The sequence below is a fragment of the Indicator indicator genome, chromosome 13, assembly GCF_027791375.1.
Source record: "Indicator indicator isolate 239-I01 chromosome 13, UM_Iind_1.1, whole genome shotgun sequence".
NCBI classification, from domain to species: domain Eukaryota; kingdom Metazoa; phylum Chordata; class Aves; order Piciformes; family Indicatoridae; genus Indicator; species Indicator indicator.
Window position 1 is genome coordinate 20,171,296 of NC_072022.1, and position 19,290 is coordinate 20,190,585.

The 19,290-nt window shown below is 44.7% G+C and overlaps 1 protein-coding gene across 3 annotated transcripts in view; it reads left to right on the forward strand.

Annotated features, from left to right (window-relative positions):
• Window positions 1-417: 417 nt before the first annotated feature.
• Window positions 418-19,290, forward strand: part of AP2M1 (adaptor related protein complex 2 subunit mu 1) — a 29,896-nt gene continuing 11,023 nt past the window's right edge. For 2 of the 3 annotated variants that reach the window (XM_054386329.1, XM_054386327.1), the window contains exons 1-3: window positions 418-457; window positions 13,303-13,415; window positions 18,778-19,043. In XM_054386329.1, the coding sequence (XP_054242304.1) occupies window positions 13,342-13,415; window positions 18,778-19,043 (340 nt within the window). In that variant the 5' untranslated portion in view covers window positions 418-457; window positions 13,303-13,341. Of the gene's footprint in view, window positions 458-13,118; window positions 13,157-13,302; window positions 13,416-18,777; window positions 19,044-19,290 lie in introns of those variants that run through there. The other variant, XM_054386328.1, reaches the window with a different exon arrangement.

Sequence of the window (19,290 nt, forward strand, 5' to 3'; positions counted from 1 at the left end):
GTCTCTCTGGGTCTCCTGCTTCCAGCGGGCGTACCGTAGGAAGCATCGGAGGCAGGCCAATCAGTGCGATGACGTGGGGGAGCCCCGGGGGTGCCCATGCGTGGGGCCGTGGGAGTCGCGGGGAGGGTCTGCGCAGAGAATAGCAGTCTCCCAGCTTGGGCGCACTCGTATGTCCTTCAGGTCCTACCCGCGCGGCCCGAGGAGGAGATGGGACCTGAGCCCGGGCGCCGCCTGCCCTCCCGAACTACAGCTCCCAGCGCGGCCCGCGCCTACAGCCCCCGCGCGGAACCTCCCTTCCCGCTCCGCCTCCCGCGTTTGCGCATGCGCGAAGGCGGCGGGGCGCGGGCGGGGCATGCGTGCCGGCAGCTCTGCAGTGATAGGGGGGGCGCGGAGGAAAGGGGGGGGTGGTGGCCGCCATCTTGGGCGCTGGGCAGTGAGTGGCGGCGGGCAGCGGCAGGTGAGGTGCCCAGGGCCGTCCTTTGGCTTTACGGCGGGGGTGTGCGGCACCGCTCCTCTTCTCTGGGCGGCGTCTTGCGGCGGGACTCGCTCTGCGCCCGCGCCTGGGTGGTGGCCGAGCTGCTGTGGGTGGCAGCTCCCTTTGGCTCTCGCTAGGTGTGGGGGTCCGTGGGCCTACCCTGCGGGGCGCGGTTCAGCACTGACAGGTTTGGAGGGGGGATGGTCCTGCCAGGCGAGGTTCCTCTGCTGGCTGCCTTTGAGGAGGGTCGTAGGGTTGCGTCTTGGAGCCGGGCTGCTCCTTCGGGAGCGTTTTTCTCCACCCTCTGTGAGGGGCCACTAGGCGACCCCAGCCCCTCCGAATCTGTCTCTTTTGCTAGCGCGCTGGTTGGGGTTGAGGGGTTTTGTTAGTTAATTACCTGCTTGGAACAGTTGGGGTAGCAGCCCTGCGGTGCTGAACTGGGTGAGGTTGGGGACAGAATTGAGTTCTGTGTGGCACAGAAGGGAAGGCCCGCACCGGTGTGCTGGTGTGCTGGTGTGCTGGTGTGCTAGGTCAGCCTGAGCAAAGGTCTTGGAGTCGGATCGGGCAGGAACTTCCCTTAAAATTATTTCCTTGTACTGCTGAGACAAATGTGAATTAGCTGGGTCATGGCTTGCACCTTCTAGCTTCCTTCTTAGAAAATCTGCTGAGGGAGAATGCAGTGCTACTGATGCTAAATTGTGCCTTGTTCTGAGGCTTGAAATGGGCTCTCGTCCAACGGCTCTTCTAAGTGCACTTCCAGTTCCATTCTTCCTTGGGCTAGGCTTTTGGATTCAGCAAAGCTGCAGGAAATGCAGACCGTGTTTATCATCCAGTGCAGCTGATTTCTCTCCTCAATAGGAAATGACTCGCTTTTGGTCTTGTCTTTTCCACATAAGCTGTGTGATTCTGCGATCTGTTTTCTGCTTGCTTTACTATGACAAAGCTGCTATCAAGTGTTAGCCTCAGGCTGCCAAAATCTGAGCCTGAAACTTTACCAGATAGGTGAGCCTGGATGGCTCATAAGTCTAGGTATTACACCTAGAAAAATAGGTATTGCAAGCTTATAATTTCATACAAGCTCCTGTGGTGCCTTGTTGGGCAATGTTTGCTTGAATGCTGTCAGAGCTGTAGCTGCTATTTTATTTTTCATATACTAAAAGATGTACTTGTCCCTGTGAGGTTTGCTTGTGGTGACAATCTCTAATCTGGCCAGATGCTGACGATCTGCCTACTTCCATATTTTCCCTGTCAGAAGGGAGGCATCACTTCTTTTATGTGGGAAGTGCCATGTTACTGACATCTAGTGACAGAGGTACTGGTATCCTTTGAGCTGCAGACTGGATGTGGTGGTTTATTTCAGGGAGATCATGTAAGGGGCCCTTGAAGGGTATTATGGCTGGCTGCTTCCTCCTTCTGAAGGAACACAGTTCTGGCCTTTGAGTCTTGAGGCTGTGAAGGGTTCCATTTTGTGTTCTTTGAAGCACAAATGACTCGAAATGCACTCAAGTTGATAATACTTTTTTCTTTCTTTCTTTTTCCTTTTTTTTTTTTTATGAAACAGGAACAATAACTAAACAAAATTGACTTTATAAAGAAATATCCTGTGGTCCTAGTGGAATTTTTCTTGTCTCATCCCTATACCGAGAAATACTAAAGCCAAGATTGTCTTTTGCAGCCCAGTGTCTTACACTGGTTTTCTAAGCTTATATTAGTGAAGACCATTAAAGCATTTAATAACTGTTCTTAGGGTGAATGGGAGGATGGACAGAAGTCCAGCTTAGGGTGCCAAATGTAGTTGGTCTGTATGACAATAGCAGTCTTCAGTGAATGATCTAGAGTCAGAAGTTACTGGCAAGACATATTATTTTGATCTCAGGAGCAGGTTCACAGCTCAGCTGAAAGCTTGCAGGCTGAGGCACAGAATGTGAAGTACAGTTAATCTGCTCCACAGTAGTAGTAGAAAGGAACACTGGTAAGTCAGGACACTTAGACCATTACTAGAGTGCAGCACGTAAGCTTTTACTGACACTGTAGTCTGTCTCTAGCCTTTTCTGTTAGCTTAATGGAAAGCAGGTCACTGTTAAAGTTTCTTGCTTCAAGAGTGAACAGCAAGCTGAAGTTGCTTCAGACTGGCTTTAATGCTGCCTTGGAACTGGTGGAAATGGAAGGCAGCATTAAAACTGTTCAGATAAGGTTGGACTCATAATAGCATGGAGAGGAGTGTTAAATGCTGTTCCTATGATGTTTTACCACACTGAGGGGGCTTCTTGTGTTTTTCTCTTGTCAGTATTTATCTCCTGTTGCTCTTTAGACTGGCTGTGTGCAGTATGGCATGCAGAAGCAGACTGTAGGAGGAGAGCCTACTAAGAGTTGAATGTGCTTCTCTTCCTGCCCACTGGTTATGGGGATTTATGGGATTTGGCTTAAAATAGGAACAGTTTCTCTGAAACTGATGGGTTTATCTCAGTAGCTGTTTAGCTCACACTATTCCTCTTAATTAAATTATGCAGGCTGTCTTGCCCAGGATGAAGTGATTGCAGATACTCTTGTTTAAAACCAAGCGCAGCCCCTGGCCTCCTGGGAAGTGGCTAATGCAACCCTCTAAGCAAAGCTTATATGCTTGGCTTAGCTGGTGAGGTGATGACATCTCTGCAAGCCTCAAGCCTTTTGGTTTGATAATGCTAGGGATAGCCTGAAAGGACTGGTTTTCTGAATAACCAGTTTGCCAGAGCAGCTTGACTAATCTTCCTCCTGTTTCAGCTGCTCTCACTTGTCCAAGATCATACTGATTTCTGGAATGTAGAAATTGTTACAGTTGATGATTTACCCTCATTCCTCTGAGTGAGAGCTGGAATACCTCTCCAGGTTTCTTCCTGGATGAGAACTCTAGCAGCTAAATGCACCTTGAACTGCTTAGTTGGATAAGCTTATTAATGGACAGAAGTCTTTCTTACTGTTAAGTCAGAATCCAAACTTTCTTTTAATAGACTACTAAATGGGTTGGTTGTTTACACCAGCTTATTGACTGACTTGTGATTGCTGTTTCCTAGATGTGCTGTGTAGATTAGAGAAATAAGTATTTCTGTTCTTATTCAAAATAAGTGATGTCTGTGCTGTGACTAATTCTCTGGACCTCTAGCCCCTTGACAAGAGTGACAAACCCCAGAGTAACTGGATTTTGGGCTCAACTACTCATCTTTTATTTGTCCCTTGTGCTTAATAGCACAGGAAACGTGATGAAGCTAACAGCTTGTCTTGCAGTGGGGCTGTGACCAAAATGACTTTGCAGATGAGCAGGAGTCCTTTCAGCTCTGCTGATCAAGCCTCTGGATTGCTCTGTCAGTGGCTGAGTTTAAGGTAACTGTCAGACTGTCACATTTTTTCACCTCCTGTAGTGCTGGACTCTTTTCTGGAGAGTGTCTCTGTAGTGAGAGTAGCACCCATACAGCAGGCTCAGTAAAATACAGCTGATCCCAGCGGTGCATTCTGAAACCAGTGGACAAATGCACTCAGTGCTCATCACATCCTGAGGCTCTTGGTGGTGATGTGAAACTGCAGTTATATTGTTAGGGCAGCATAAGAACCCCTGTCCCTGCTGTCAGGCTACTCCTGAGCATTGACTCTTAAGCTGCCATCTTACCACTGCACCTCTGAAGAGAAGACATAGAGGACTTGCTAAGCAGACCTGCCATGATAACAGCCAAGCATGGCTCATGAGTTCAGAGGAAACTGATGTGAGAGGATGTAGACAAACTGCACTTGCATTTTCCTGAGGTAGGAATACCAATAGAGGCTGAAAGTTACTGTGACTCCAGTACTGTTAGGCTGTAGGCACATTGGTAGTGCCTTGTTTCCTCCAGGCGGTACCTCGTTCTTTCAGAGCTAGAACAAGCATCTCTTGCCCAGATGTGAAGCTGCCGTTACTGCAGCCATGTTGCCCTGTCCACTGCAGATTCACTGTTTTTCCTAAGCAATGGATTTGGCCAGATCACCTGTTTGTTTGTTTGTTTTCATTTGTGCAAATACAGAAGGCAGAAAACTATGTTCCAGAGTTTGATGTAGGTTGAAGCTAACACTGTTCTTGTTGGTGCAGGGAAATAGTAATGGTCTTTGTGGTGTCACCTGAAAGACTTCAGGTTATAAGACAAATATGGTGGGGAAAAAAAAATTCGCTCATTTGAATGTCTGTATATGTGGGACTTAGGCTAGAATTCAGCTTTGTCTTTCATACCCTAATGAACAGATGACTGGTACTACAGTGTCTTCTTACAGGTGTGATACTGTGTCTTCTCAAGTAGAGAGACTAGGAGGCTAATGAAACTGGACAAAGACAGGAGAATTGGTACTGCTTGAAATGATGTTTCCAGAAGAGTTGCTGCAGATACAAAGAAGCCCTACAGAAGAAACAAACTATGATTGTTAGTTTGTTCTTTACCACTGCCTTGTATAGTCTAAAAAAGCTCCATGCTGGATGTTCATTTTTCTACAGCTGTTCTGTCAGAATCAGTGGAAGTGATTCAGTCTTACAGGCTGCAGGATGGACTTGTTAAACTCCACTTCTGAATGCAGATTTAGTTCATCTCACAAGGTAGCTCCCAGTTCAGCTGTTTGTTGCATCCTAGATTATGTGAAGCTGTCGACAGCCCAGCCACAGGATACTGCTGCCAGAACCTGTGCTCCTGAGCGCACCCACACCTATCTGGTTTGTGGCACTGTGGCTGTCTGAAAGGGCAAAGTCTGATGGCTTTTGGAGAACCACACATCTTTAAGTCAGACCTAGTAAACAGAGTGTTTTCCATCTGTAATAGAATTGGTGAACAAAAGCCAATTTTGAGATACCGTGTTTTACTGTGTCTTTATCTTTCTCTGAAAAAACGTGGTTATGGTGTGCAGCTACCCTGCTGCAGAGTGGCTTTTGGAGCTTCATGAAAGATGCTGTGATGGTTTGAGAGGTGTATACAGCAGCTTTGGGATGAGTGTGCCTAGTTCTTTTTATGAGGTGCACGCTACCCTGTCGTGTCATTGTAGGTCCAGCTAATCCTGCTGTTACTCAGTTATGTAATTGCTGAAATGCATTCAAATCTGCAACCCAGCACTTCATTTATATATGGGTTCTGTTCTGTAGCTGTTCGTCTCCATGTTATACCTTTGTCACAGTCACTATAAAGCTGTATTTTAACACTGTCGTTTTCATTGGAGTGAAAACACATTTTCAAGTAGCCCCAAGTCTTTAGAAGGTTTATAAGTGTGTATAAATATGTGGTCTGCCTGTGATGCTTTTGCTGGTCTTTTTCCTTTCTCTTTATGGGTTGAAATAGAAATATATGGGAATATAGAGAGCAGGAAATTAACTGGCCTTAGGTATTTATAGGACCAGCATTCAGATGTTAGTTCTCACTCCTACTCCAGCAGTTATCCCCTTAAAAAAATTGTGGGGTGTATTGAGAGATGGCTATTCCTAACTTAAGGTGATTAGTCACCAACTGGTGTGAGTACAGCATGCATGTGGACCTTCTTTGTACTTGAACTAGAATAAACCCATCCATACTATAACTAGAAAACAGGGCTGTCGCTAGCAGTGTGGAGCAGCTCACCATATGTTCGAGCTGGTGAAACAAGGAGTGGAGATGCAAAGCTCTGAAAATGCAGTTGATGGACCATTGAACCCAGAGGCTTCAGCCAGAGTCATCTTGGTTTCCAGGAACTCAGTGATAAACAGTTGAAGAAGCAATAGGCTTTGCTCTTAAACTATGTCTTGCATTGAGCTGTTAGACTGAGGAAGCTCAAAAATGGTGTAGGGCAGGCTCTCTAGAAAAGGCTGACTGTGGAGAGGAGCAGAATGAGTCATTAAAAGCTGATTGAGCAATGCTGGGAAGCTTTCTGAGTCATGGCTCTTCTGTGCAGTGAGCAGATGAACCCATCTCCTGTGGTGGATTTCTTATTCTGGGGCCTTCTGATGCCAACAGTCGTGAGTCACTGAATGTCACTCTCAAATTAATTTGAGCCCTGTTCCCTGCAGTTCTTAACCATTGTAAGCACAAGAATCTTTTAATTTTCAAAGCTGATCTGAAAGGAAAACTATCATTATTTAAAAACACGTGGAAGATCATACAAGTCTGAACTGCACTGCTGAACCTCACTCTAGTTGCACTGTAACCTTGAAATAGTTGAAGCGAGTGCCTGTGAAACTTGTACTGAAACACAAATGAGGATCAAAACAAAGCAGGCTTATTTTCACTGCAGCCACTTCAAGGAGAGACATTGTTGTCTTAAAGAGCCATTCTTCTTGCTAAGCTTTAAGCAACTTTTTTTTGCATGCTGTACTTTGTATAGCTTTCTTCTCATCTGTTCATGTATGTCTGGGCTAGTCACTCCACCTCTTGAGTTTCCAGCTGTGTGGACATGCTCCCATTAGCTGATGGAAGTAACTGTAATGAGGAGGGAGTGCAGTCATTCCAATCTTGTGTCTGGGAGGGATGTAATGCAAGGCTTTAGCAGAAGACTGGGATGTTGTCAGTATTCAATCATGATCAAACTTGGTGAAGGCTGATTGAGAGAATGACACTGCGCCATACCAAGCTTGTTGTAAGTTGTGTTGATGCCCTTGTGCTGCCTGTATTTGCAGTGCTTGGAACTCTTCAAGATGTTGGACTGCAGAAGTCAAGCTTATAATTAATTGTGTTAAATATCTTGTGCTCTTGAGATCTCTTTGGTTCCTGATGTCATTAGATAGGAGTGCAGCAAGAGGTTTATGCTGTTTGTCCTTCAACTACTTCAGAAAACCAACCAATAACCAGTGTAGTTGAGTTAGTCATCTAAAACTTTCCTTGTATTCTCTGTTCTTGGCCCACATGACTTTGCTTGGTACCTGGAAACACTTTATCAAGTGCTGACAGAAATTGAGTTGGGTAATCTACATTTAAATGTGAATTCAGATTTAATCTGAGCTGTGGATTAATGTGGGTTTTTTTTAGGCTTGAGTTGAATTGTAACTGGTATGGACACAAGCTGCTGCTACATGTGAAATAATTTTGGTAGATATCTCTCAGATCTATTTATGTTGGGTAGGCTCCCATTATAAAATCAGCTGGCAGAATGGTCCCAATTCTCAGGTTAAACCTGTAATAAGTGAAACTACTACCTCAGGTGTTAACCAGGGGTTCACATAGCACAGAACCCACCTCTTTCTGACTTCTAGCAAGTTGTTCCGTATGGAGTTATGTGAACCAGCATAGCACAGCTCGTATGCATCAGCTGTTTGGTGGCAAATCTCTCTGCTTGCTCCTGGTTTGTAGCAAATGACAGCTGTCCTGATCAGTAGTCATGATGAAGTGTGGGGGGGATGTGTAGATATGAGGGTGATCAGAGTATCATGGACAAAGCATGTCAAAAATGGCACAGAGGTGCAGTGATGGGATGGTAAAATGGCATGCCAGATTCAAGGTATATAGATGTACGATGGTGGATATGGGTAGGGAGCAAAGACATTTCTGGCTTCACCTATGATGCCTTTGAAGACCAAATTTGGAGTAATCTTGGAGTTAGGACAGATGATTGTTAGTTTCTTGCTGAATGGTGGCTTAAAAACATAAGTTAAATATCAAGAACCACTAAGGAAAGATCAAAGCAAGATATGTATGAATGTCATACTGCCTGTATCATGGTTTGCTTACATCTTGAATAACTCAGCAGCTTTGTGCTCACTTCCTGAAGGAAAACTTTTAAAGGAAAGGACTGAAAAAGACCAAACCATACATCAATTTCCTTGTGAAGAACAGCTGAGGAAAGCAGGGATGGTATCCCATTCTGAGAAAGGGGCAGTGAAGACAGGACAGATGTGCAAAATCCTGAGTGGCCAGGAGACAGAGTATGGGAGCTAGTTCTTAATTGCCTCTTCCTTCACTGGAACTGGAGGCCATTAAATGAAGCTGGAGGAAGGAAGAAAAAGCAGGCTTAAAACTAAAAGGAGGATGTTTTATACAGTGGTTAGAAAACTAGACTTTTTTTCCCATGGAATTCTGCTGAGGCAGAGATTCAAGAGGAAACTGGGCAAATACTTTAAAGAGATCCATTGAGAGTTCTAAAGTAAGCCATTGCAGAAGGATCTCCTGGGGAGTGTTTTCTTGACCTGTTCTTACTGTTATCTGACCGTCCCTACATTGTCAAGGCCAGAGATAAGACATTGGGCCAGCAGATCTGCAGAATGATCCAATGCAGCTCTTCAACATGCAAATGAAACTGTTTAGGCTAGGAGCCAACCATACCTGGAAAGTTTGAAGCCTGAACTCAGCTCCCAGTATACTTGCATAAGAAGTAGCCTGGGGTTTCTTTGACAGACTCTTTTAAGAGACTAAACGCTGTTGAATCACACTGTATGTACTCTCCATCTAATGTTTGTACTAACATATAAGAAAGCATTTGACTGTGCTGCTTAGTCCTGTGAAACAGTTAAGAATGCTGGTATTTTTTCATGTAACTGAAGCTATTGTAGAACATGTTCTAAGCTAATATATGAGAAAGCATAGCCTTACTATCAACATTTCAAGTTTGTGCATCCTGAAAGAAGGCTTTTAGTTTCTATCACAGAGCTTGATCAGTAGTCTTCTACCTGTTTTATAGTAATGTAGTAAATATTCAAATCAAGGCTTTTTCAGAAAGTGATTGGCTTGTCATGCTGGCAAGGGGCTTTGTCTTGTATGTGCTGTGTCTGATCCTGTTGCTCATCAAAGCAGACATTTCCTTTATGCTAAAAATAGTGAAACGAATAACTTAAGCAGCATTAAAACCCAAGAGGGAGATTACTTTTTTTCTAAGATTAGGATGTGCTTTCTAAGAATCTTCTGGAAAGGTTTTGTTGGATTCATATGATCCAGCTTTTAGCAGTTGCATAAGCTTCCAGGAAACTCTTCTATACAATGGTAAGTCTTAAGAGGATGCAGAAACTCTTCCTCACCTTTGATAGTAATAGTACATGTGCATGTGTGGAAGCCAGCACTGTAGCAGTCTGAAAAGATATCCTTGTCCCTTATCTGGAATGAAAATGTACAAAGTGGGAAAGAGATTCCTGGGGTATGCAGCAAGTTGCTTTCATTGCCATAATGGTTCTCACTTTTTTTTCATCATTTGAAAGGTCATGTACGTTGGTTAGATGTTCACTGAATTACAGCTGCCAGACTTGTTGGGCAATTGTGTTCAGATGTTTTCTGTTGAGTTCTAGCCCTGCCCATTACCTTTCAGTGGCCTCCTGCATGCCTGTTAGGGCCATATGTGGTTCATGTAAGTACTCCTGAGTCTGTGGTGCAGCCACTTCCTTAAATTTGAGGACCTGGTTTTGTTCTATTGGCTGACAGGACTGTCTCTGTCTTCTCACGTGGCAATGCTGGCCTTGCTGCTAGCCCCACTGTGTAGCCTCAGTCTCCCCTACATGGGACAGTGAGTGACTCTATGTGGGAGTCTCAGACTGTGTGCTGCCTTTTCCTTCATAGGTTTGGTGACAGACTTATCCTGGAAGTAAATGAAATCCTCGTACCCTGAACTTATAAAGTGTCGTTAACAGGAGTGGAAGAAAAACATATTTGAAAGCCTCTTCTCTGCTAGATGGAGTCACAAACATCAAAATTTCTTGGTGACAGTGCCACATGAAGCCACTGCCAAGTGTCAGGAGGCAGGCTGTTAATAGCCAGAGACCAGCGGCATGTGGGAGTAAAAGCCAGGAGGCTCTCTACCGAGCTTTGAAAAACTGCTCCTCTGCCTGTTTCTCACTATTTTGACTTATTTGACTTTTTAATTATTTTTATTATTTTATTTTTCCTTTTCCTTTTAATGAGCTGAAGCAGCCATCTGGCAGCTGAAGAGTCATAGCAGAGAAGTATGTGTAATGTTAGTCTCTGGGGACTCATTAGATATAGCTAAAAATGTTGGTGAAAAGGCTTATGAAATTTAAAGTTTCCCTTTTGTCTTTCCAAAATGAAAAATAGTGGCTGCACCATGAATTTTGTTTTATTACGTCTGCAGTAGTTCCTTCAAACAGGAATCTACTTTAGTTTCTTGAACACAACTTGTAGAGGATGCATTTGCATTGCTCTTAATACTCTATACTTGATACTCTGCCCTGGAAGTCTGTTTGTCCCTTTGCTTTTTTTGGTGGGTTGTTTTTTTTCCTTGACCTTTGAGATGATCTGAGACTAGGTCACTTTAAACTTCATTTTGCTGTGTTCCTTGAGCAGACACATATCACTTCACTGTCAGCATGTGTCTAGGCTAACCTCTCCCTATCCCTTCACCCACCCCAGATGAGTTGGGTGTAGGCTAACCCACCCTAACAGTAGTCTGGAGATGGCTGGTTATCTCATGGACTACAGTGCCCATGCTGAGAAATGCCTATGTGTTCATCCCAAGAATTAGTCATGAGTCTTGCCCTGTTGCATTCTTAGTGTTCTTCTCTGGACTAAGCCAATCCAGCAGTTGCTAGAGTGGGTACTATGACTTGGACCTGAGTGATTAGAAGTACGTATGACTGGGATGGGATCTGGTGAAGTAGTTGTGTATTTTAAAAAGTGTTCTGCATCAGTAATATCTACCAGCTTTTTAGCTCTCTTCGAAACAGCCGCCCTTTGAAAAAACCCATCGGTTTAAAAGGGTAACTTCTGAGGCACTAGCCCCCAGTTACAGTGGGTTATGGTGGCGACCTCCCACTCCAGTGGTGCCTTTTGGCCATGTTGCTCTCAGTTTGGGCTCTGAAGTGTTAATCAGTGCTCCTGCAGAGATCAGCAAAGGCTACAGCCTTGCCATGTAAAAGGCTATGTAAAAGTGGTAGTTTGCCAGGGCTTACTTGCTTCTGAGAACCTCTTGCCATGCAGTTACTGAATCAGAGGTCTTTTCCAACCTAAACTATTCTATAAAATCATTGAGTCCAACTGTTAACCCAGCACAGGCAACTCCACCACTAAATGGCATCCCTTGACGCCTCATCTACATATCTTTTCAATACTGTCAGGGAGGGTGACTCTACCACTTTACTGGGCAGCCTGTTTCAGGGCTTGAGAACCCTTTCTGTGAAAAAATCTTTCCTAATATCCACCCTAAACCTCCCCTGTTAGGATGACAGCAAACAGCTTCAAGTCTTCTCTCTTGTTAACTTGGGAGAAGAGGCTGTCCACCACCTGACACTCCTTTCAGGGAGTTGTAGAGGGGTGAGATGGAATTCCCTGAGCCTCTTTTTCTCCAGGCTAAACAATCCTAGTTCCCTCAGCTGCTTCTTATAAGACTTGTGCCCTAGACCTTTCACCAGCTTCATTGACCTTCTCTGGTCACTGACACACTGACCTTCCAGTACTGTTATGTCCTTCTCGTAGGGAGTGAACCAAAACTGAACACAGTATTTGAGGTGCAGCCTCACCAGGGCCAAGTACAGAGGGGTGATCACATCTCTGGTCCTGCTGGCCACACTATTTCTTATACAAGTCAGGATGCTGGTGGCCTTCTTGGCCACCTGGGCACATTGCTGACCCACATTTGGCTGACTGTTCACCAACACCCCGTGTCCTTTTCTGCCAGACAGCTTTTCAGCCACTCTTCCCTGAGCCTGCATGGAGTTGTTGTTAACCAAATGCAGAACCTGGCACTTAGCCTTTTTAAGCCTCATATAGTTGACCTTGGCCCATCAGTCCAACCTGTCCAGATCCTAGTAATGGGCTTGGTGACATCTCAAACACTTGTGTGGACTTGTGTGTAAAAAGACTTTAACCACTAATTGCATCTGATTTGGATCCTAGTCACTAGGGAGATAGACACTTTTTATAGTAGAAGTAAAGAGTCTTTAATTTGCTTGTAGTTCCAGCCCTGTGTAGTCGCACGTTCAAAGAACAGACCAGATACTATGAATATTTGAGGCTTGATCCATCCATGCTGCTGCATGGAATGAGAAGTAAACCTGCATCTATTCCAGTGCTAATTTTAAGCTTCAATCCTGGCTACGATGTGCAGTCACATTCTGAGCCTTGTGTGGCAGGATGCATGGTAGATGTATGTATTCACCTAGATCTAAGCTCCTGAGTGGCTTCTGAGTAGTTCAGACCGTCACTCCGCTTGGCAATTGTTGGGATTCCTGGACTCCTTCAGTCTGGAACAAAGCAGTTGGTTCCCAGTGGGCTTCCTCTTTGAGTCCTTGTTATCATGTGCCCCTGAGAGGCAGTTCTGCAGCAAACATGAGGGACAGAATGCTGATCTGGAGAGCCGAGTGTGTAGTTAGGGATGTGAGTCTGTCCTGGTACATGCAGTCTGTACTGTGTGGTAGAAACGCTTTTCCGTATAAAATCCCAGCAGATCAAAAAGTATGATCAGTAACTGCAGCAATGAGGCTACTTCCTTCCTCTCTGAAGTAAAACACTGTTTCTAGTAGACCCTTTATAAGTAAGGAGCTCTGTATTCTCCTATTCAGGATGTAAGCATGAGGCAGACTGTTGCTTCCATCATCTGAGCTGCTCACAAATCTCTAGCTGCCCTCCTGAGCCTTGGCCATTTGCTAGCCTGGCCAGATGTAGTAAGATGAGTGAAGTACTTCATCAGACTTTCAGGAATATCTCTGAGCATAACCTCCACTTGTGCTTCCCTGCAGTCGTCTGGAGTTCATTTCACTTGTGGCGTTAGGATGTGTGCTGTCAAGTCCTCAGCACCACACAGGTATTGTAAGAATTGTCTTCTAGATGAGGGTGTTGGTAACAAAAGGTGTCTGTTCCCTGGTTATAGCCAGCAGATGTCGAAGGTCTGTGCCTGATGTATTGCTTGTTGTGGTGCTGCCTATTGATACATGCCCTCTCTTGCTTCAGGTCTTAAGCAACATGGGAAGAGAAGACTAAAGTTCCATCATGATTGGAGGCTTATTCATCTATAATCACAAAGGAGAGGTTTTAATCTCTCGAGTCTACCGGGATGACATTGGGTAAGTGCTTCTGTTGCATCCCTGGTCTTTGCATTTCTGTCTTTCGTTGATGTGGACGACAACACAGAGCTGCTTTGTCCTGCATTAGCTGTGCATGCATGTAAAACTGCAACTCAACTTGCTGCTCCAAGCTTAGTTGAGAGAGAAAAAGAAAAGCTTCTTAAGCCCTGGTCACCTACAGATGGTAGTAAAGAATGACTTGCAGGCAACCTGGGACTGTTTTGGATAGTAGAGATCTGGCTGTTGCTCCAAATGCTTCAGCAGCTTTGCCATTGCAGGAGTCCACCAGCTTCACTGCATCATTAAAACTTTATGGGATAGTAATGTGGGAACTCTGCCATGCACTATAACCAGGGCTCTGAATTAGTTTCAAACATAGACAACTAGCATCGAGTGCAGGCATGCAGAAGACACTTTGGTCTTGGAAAGTTATGTCTGCAAGCAGTTTCATAGTAACCACAGCTGTGTACTTTAAGTTGGCATCTTGTCCTCCAGCATTGTATGGCAGCCTTGTGTATGAAAAGCTTACATTCATTGGGTAATTAGTTGTGGAAAGCACTGAAGGCCTTCGGTAGATTAAAGGTAGGTGTCTCTTTGCACTTCACCCAAGTGTTATGATGCTCACTTAGGATCTGTACAATCCTTAGTCTGTTAGTTCCTCGAAGGGACCTTATAGTACTATCCAGACAGTGGATAGTACTATAAGGAACCTGATAGCAAATGATGATGATGCTTGGACTGAAACCATAAGGTGGCTTCTCTTTCACTACTGTTAGGCGTTAGGTGGAAGTTAGTAATTGAAGTTAACAGAGCCAAAACAGCTAATGGAAAGCAAGCAGGGTTATGGTAGGTGTTAATTGAAAGTTGAACAAGAGAGCTACGTCTGATTAATTTAAGAAGAAATAGTTTGTACCAGGTCTCCACAATGAGTAGTGGTAGAATGTGCTGTGAAATAACCTGTGGCCGTGACTTAGAAAAAATTGTCAAGGTGGTTTGCCTTCAGACCCCTCAAGTCTCAAGAGCGTGTCTTTTCTGGTTATGGATTGTCTAGGGGAGGTTAAAAGTTGGGGTAGCACTAGTCAAGGCTTGCACTGTCTCATAGATCAAATAGGAGTCAACACAGTGTCTGTAAGAAGGCTTCACCTGAGTAGTTTTAAATCTGTTTGTGTGTTCTAGGTCAGCTAAGGCAAAGTAGTTGTTCTATGGTTGACACAGAGCTGAGCAAGGAAACATTATATTTCTGATTCAGAAAACTACTGGCTACAAAGTTCTGCCTTTCCTCTGCTGAACCGATTCTTTCCGGTCTTGAATACTTCCTAGCTGAAGTTCTTCAGAGCAATTCATATGCCAAATCTGACTTTGTAATGTTTCCCCAATGAACAGTGACTGAGCAAAGCCCATCTGGATTAGAGATACATTTTGAGAGTGTGTGAGGGAGGGGAAAGGCCTAGGGATGCTGTTACTGCAGTTCCTGGCAATTTTTTTTTTTTTTTGACTTGCAAACTTAGACAGGATTGTCTTCGAGCTGATGTTTATTCAAGAAGGCCTTTTAATTTAAAGGGCATTTTGGCTGTGAAGATACAAGCTGGGATGTGAAGTAGCTATTTCTAACTTAGTGATCTTGTGTTGCTTTTTGTCTTGGCTCATTCCTCTTACAAAGCGAGTGACTTATGTTCAGTATGTGATAAAGTACTTCATGCTGCCTGGCCACACAAAACTGTGAAAATGCAATTTCCTGCTTGATCCTATCTTTTTTTCATTTGACAAAAGATGCCAGAATGATTTAGGTCTGTAGGACTTCAGGTGATCCCTTGAGTGAAATCTTCCAGTCAGTTCCTGTGAAAATGTCATTCTTGTGACTTAGGTGGAGCTGGTGTTGGCTGTTAACCAAGCTTGCTCCCCAAGGTATTGGATTCCTTCTGAAACAGACCTTCAAACCTGGTTGGAATTTTTTTAAAGACAGATAACCTTATCAAACAGGTTGTCTTGGCTATGTCTCATCTTGTGGAAGATCAGGTAGCCCAGAATCTTCATCTCTGTAGCAAGCAAGTGGAGTTGAGTATCTGCCATTTCCCATTCTGAACACTAGTATCAGTACCAGGTCTACTTAAGAACTTTTAGTAACCTTCAGAGTAAGATAGGGGAAGGAATAGCCATGACATTTTAGCTTGGATTCAACTCTGTGGGAGGTCTGTCTCTAACCAATCAGTCAGGTAATAGATTTCTAGAGCACTATGCAGTTCTTAATTCTGAACAATAGGTCTGAAGTGCTGAGGGCTGAGCCTATCCAGCTGTTTGGGAGGTGTATTGGATGGGAAATGAGCATAAACTGCCTCCTGTCTTCATGTGGCCTCTGAATGATTTACCCATAAGACTCGTTGGTCTTGGCACTTGCCTTTACGTTCTGAAGCCTCCAACCTATGTGTTGGGGGAGATGAAAGGTTATCTGTGGTTATGAAAACCCCTACCATTGCACAGTTTAAGGCTCTAAATGAGCACATACTAGTTCAAATGTTAATGAGCAAAATAGTGGTCAATGAAGGAACAGTTCCCTTGACTTTGGTAAAGGCAGAAGTACCACAAAGGCTGGATTTTCTTTGCTTGCTACCTAGAATGGCTTCAGTGCATGTAGTGCATCTGTCCATACAGCAGCTAGCTGCATGCATAAGCAGCCTTCTAAAAAAATGAATAAAAGACTAAGTACTATGTATGTAATTCAGCGTACCATGGAGGGCTCTACTGTGATCTTCAAGTGCCTTGTTCTTCAGTGACATAGTCATTGGGAGAACCTACCTGCATTTAAAAATGTAGCTATTTAACAAAATTAAGCTATTTGGAACTGGGCAGCTTACGTGACAAACTGCATGCAATTTAAACTTAATAGGCATTTGGTTTCTGAGCTTCTAATACATCCTTTTGGCTTCATGGTTCTTGACCCTTAAGGAAAAAAGTGCAAGCTGGATAGAGCAGTGTCCTGAGTCTCTAGGATGTGCTGTATCTCTCCAGATGTGCTACAGCTCTTTCAGACTTGCTGCATTTCTTGTTGGCTGGACCAAGCCAGAAAGCATCAACCCAAACAGCTTCACATGAGTACTGTCATAGAAATGCTCCCTCAGACTTGCAGCCACATTCTGAGGCAGACTGGGAAGAAGATACCTGATACTCCATGGTCCCCAGTCAATACCTCAATAGAGGCGTTGGGGTTTTTCTCCTCCAAGGCCTGCCACATATATTACCAGAACAGACTGTATCACTGGTGTGGTATGGATGCAGCTCATCTGGACTAAACACCCAGTTACCCCAAAATTCTGCCAGACACAAACCTGCCTATGCTGGCAGCCTGGCCACAACATGTCAGCATTGTGCCTTGTGAGGGCTACAGTGCAGCCACAGCTTGTTAACTGTCCATCCAATACCACCTTGGCCTTTTGTGCCCAGGAGCAGGGGGGAGGGGTGCTGTTTGGTCTCTCCTTATCTCTTTGGATTCATTGTGCCTTGTGTGTGTGTTTCTAACCCTTTCTCTTGTTGCTGTCACTCCTCCTTTCTCCGCTGGCGCCATTTCTGTCCATCCCATCTCATTGGCTGCTGTAGCAATAGGTAAGAGACGCGTGGTAGGCCATGACTGGCACTTCACCGTGGGCAACTGGTGTTCTAGAAAAGCTTCACCAACCTGAGGCTTCTCTTCTAGCATCCACCAGTCTGCTGGTTCTCATACTAGTTCTAGTGGGTTAGAACTTGAGGCTGGGAGGGCTGATGCTCCAGAACAAGCTGAATTTTCCTTGGAAGGCTTACTGATGGGGAGGAGTGGGCTTTTAGATACTATTTTATAGTAGATTAAATTACTTTCTTATGGAAAAAACTAAGGTAGAAATGCAATATTAATTTTAACTCAAACTTGCAAAACCTCTGGAGCAATAAAGCCTAAGAAGCATTTGAAGGCCAGAATTTTGCTGATGGGGGAGCGTGATTACTGATGAAGCTTCTATATGTGTACCCAGACCTTCAGAGAACAAACAACTGCTGTGGTAGCCAATGTTCCTGTTGAATATCCTTTGTTTTCAAACTTGGAACTGTCTGCTGGGTTGCTGACAACCCTCAATGCTTACAAGCATTTGTATCCCTGTATTCTTGCTTGTGAGGATATTGTTACTGTCTGCTCTCAAACATGGTTCTGCATTATCAGTACCGTGGCCTTGACTGTGCAGTCAGAAGACCTCCCATTCTACGCAGTGTCTTGAGAGTATGATTAATAAGGCAAACCTAGATGAGTCTTAGCTTGGTGTGTAGACTATTGCTTTGAGTCTTGGTCTTGTCACATAAAACCCCTGTGATGCCTTTCTCTGTTCTTAGGATTGGTGGACATTAACTTCATTTGGGAACATTATCCTCACTTGTAGCTATGGGATAAGGAAACCAGTGTGGAAGAGTTGGCATCCAGAATGCCACTCAGACATCCCTGTTTACCTAGGAGGGATTTGTTCCCTGTTACCAGTATATAGGTCGTTCAGACAAGATGGCAGCAACTGGGGGAAGCTTGCTCAGTGCCTTTTTAGCACTGTGCAGAACCTCTACCGTACTGGAGCATCCAGTGCATGTAATGCAGTGCTACCAGCACATTGCTCTGTGAGGACCCTAAGTCCATGTGCAAGAGACCTGTTCTAAAGCCTGTCAGGCTTGAGAGGACGTGTGTAACTGGAAAGCCAAAAATATTCCTAATCCTGCTTGCTGCTTTGAGTCTGCCCTCCATGGTGCCTGGGGGTACAGAGGTGAGGTGGATCTGAGACCTAAAGCTCCCTTTTATGGTGTACCTGGGCACTGACCTCTGTCAGGTGACCTGGGTAGGTTTTGGTGTGTTTTCCTCAGTGGTATGTCTGGGAGGAGCTGCCACTGACACATATCTCAGGAGAACCCAGCTTGCTTTGGGGCAAGAGTATGAAGGCCTGGGCATGCAGAATAGACAGTAATTAGATGTTTATTCAAAACTGGGCTCTTTGAGCTATAGTCTGCTACTGTGTTTGTTCCCAGCTACAGCAGGCAGCTGGGAGTTTTAGCAAAATTAATTGAAGGGAGAGCTCCTTCCCCTCCAGATGGAGGTCAGATTTTCCTTGTGACTACAGTTGCACTGTAGTCCAAAGCTCCTTAGAGACCATAGGCATTGTGTCTCTGCTATAGTTTGCACAGAATTGAATGTCTAACTCTGCTCAGAGCCTTCACTTGTCCTTGGAGACATCCCCAGGCACCTGTCCGAAGTGAGCTTGGTGTGTGTAGTTCAGTGTCTGACTGCAGTGGCATAAGCAGAACTGTGCAGCCAGCTTGTGCTCAGCCTGGCCGCTCTAACTGGTCTCTGGTGATGGTCTCACAGGCGGAATGCTGTGGACGCCTTCCGCGTCAATGTCATCCATGCACGGCAGCAGGTACGCTCGCCTGTCACCAACATCGCCCGCACAAGTTTCTTCCATGTCAAGCGTTCCAACATCTGGCTGGCTGCTGTCACCAAGCAAAATGTCAACGCTGCCATGGTATTCGAGTTTCTTTACAAGATGTGTGACGTGATGACTGCCTACTTCGGGAAGATCAGTGAGGAGAACATAAAGAACAACTTTGTGCTGATCTATGAGCTGCTGGATGGTGAGATGTTTCCTTTATCTGTTATGTGATAGTACTTCTAAACCCTTTAGTCTGTAGTGATAATCCTTGAAATACTTTTATCTTCTGTTACAGAATTCAGAATTACTTTTTCTGCTTTCTAATGTCACCTGTATTGGAAGCAGGGATAACATCTCAAGCCCACACCCTTGTGCTGGTCTTGACTCACTTTACTGGAGCTGTGAAATTTATAAATGAGGCAGCTGGTACTGGACCCCAGCTCTGAGTG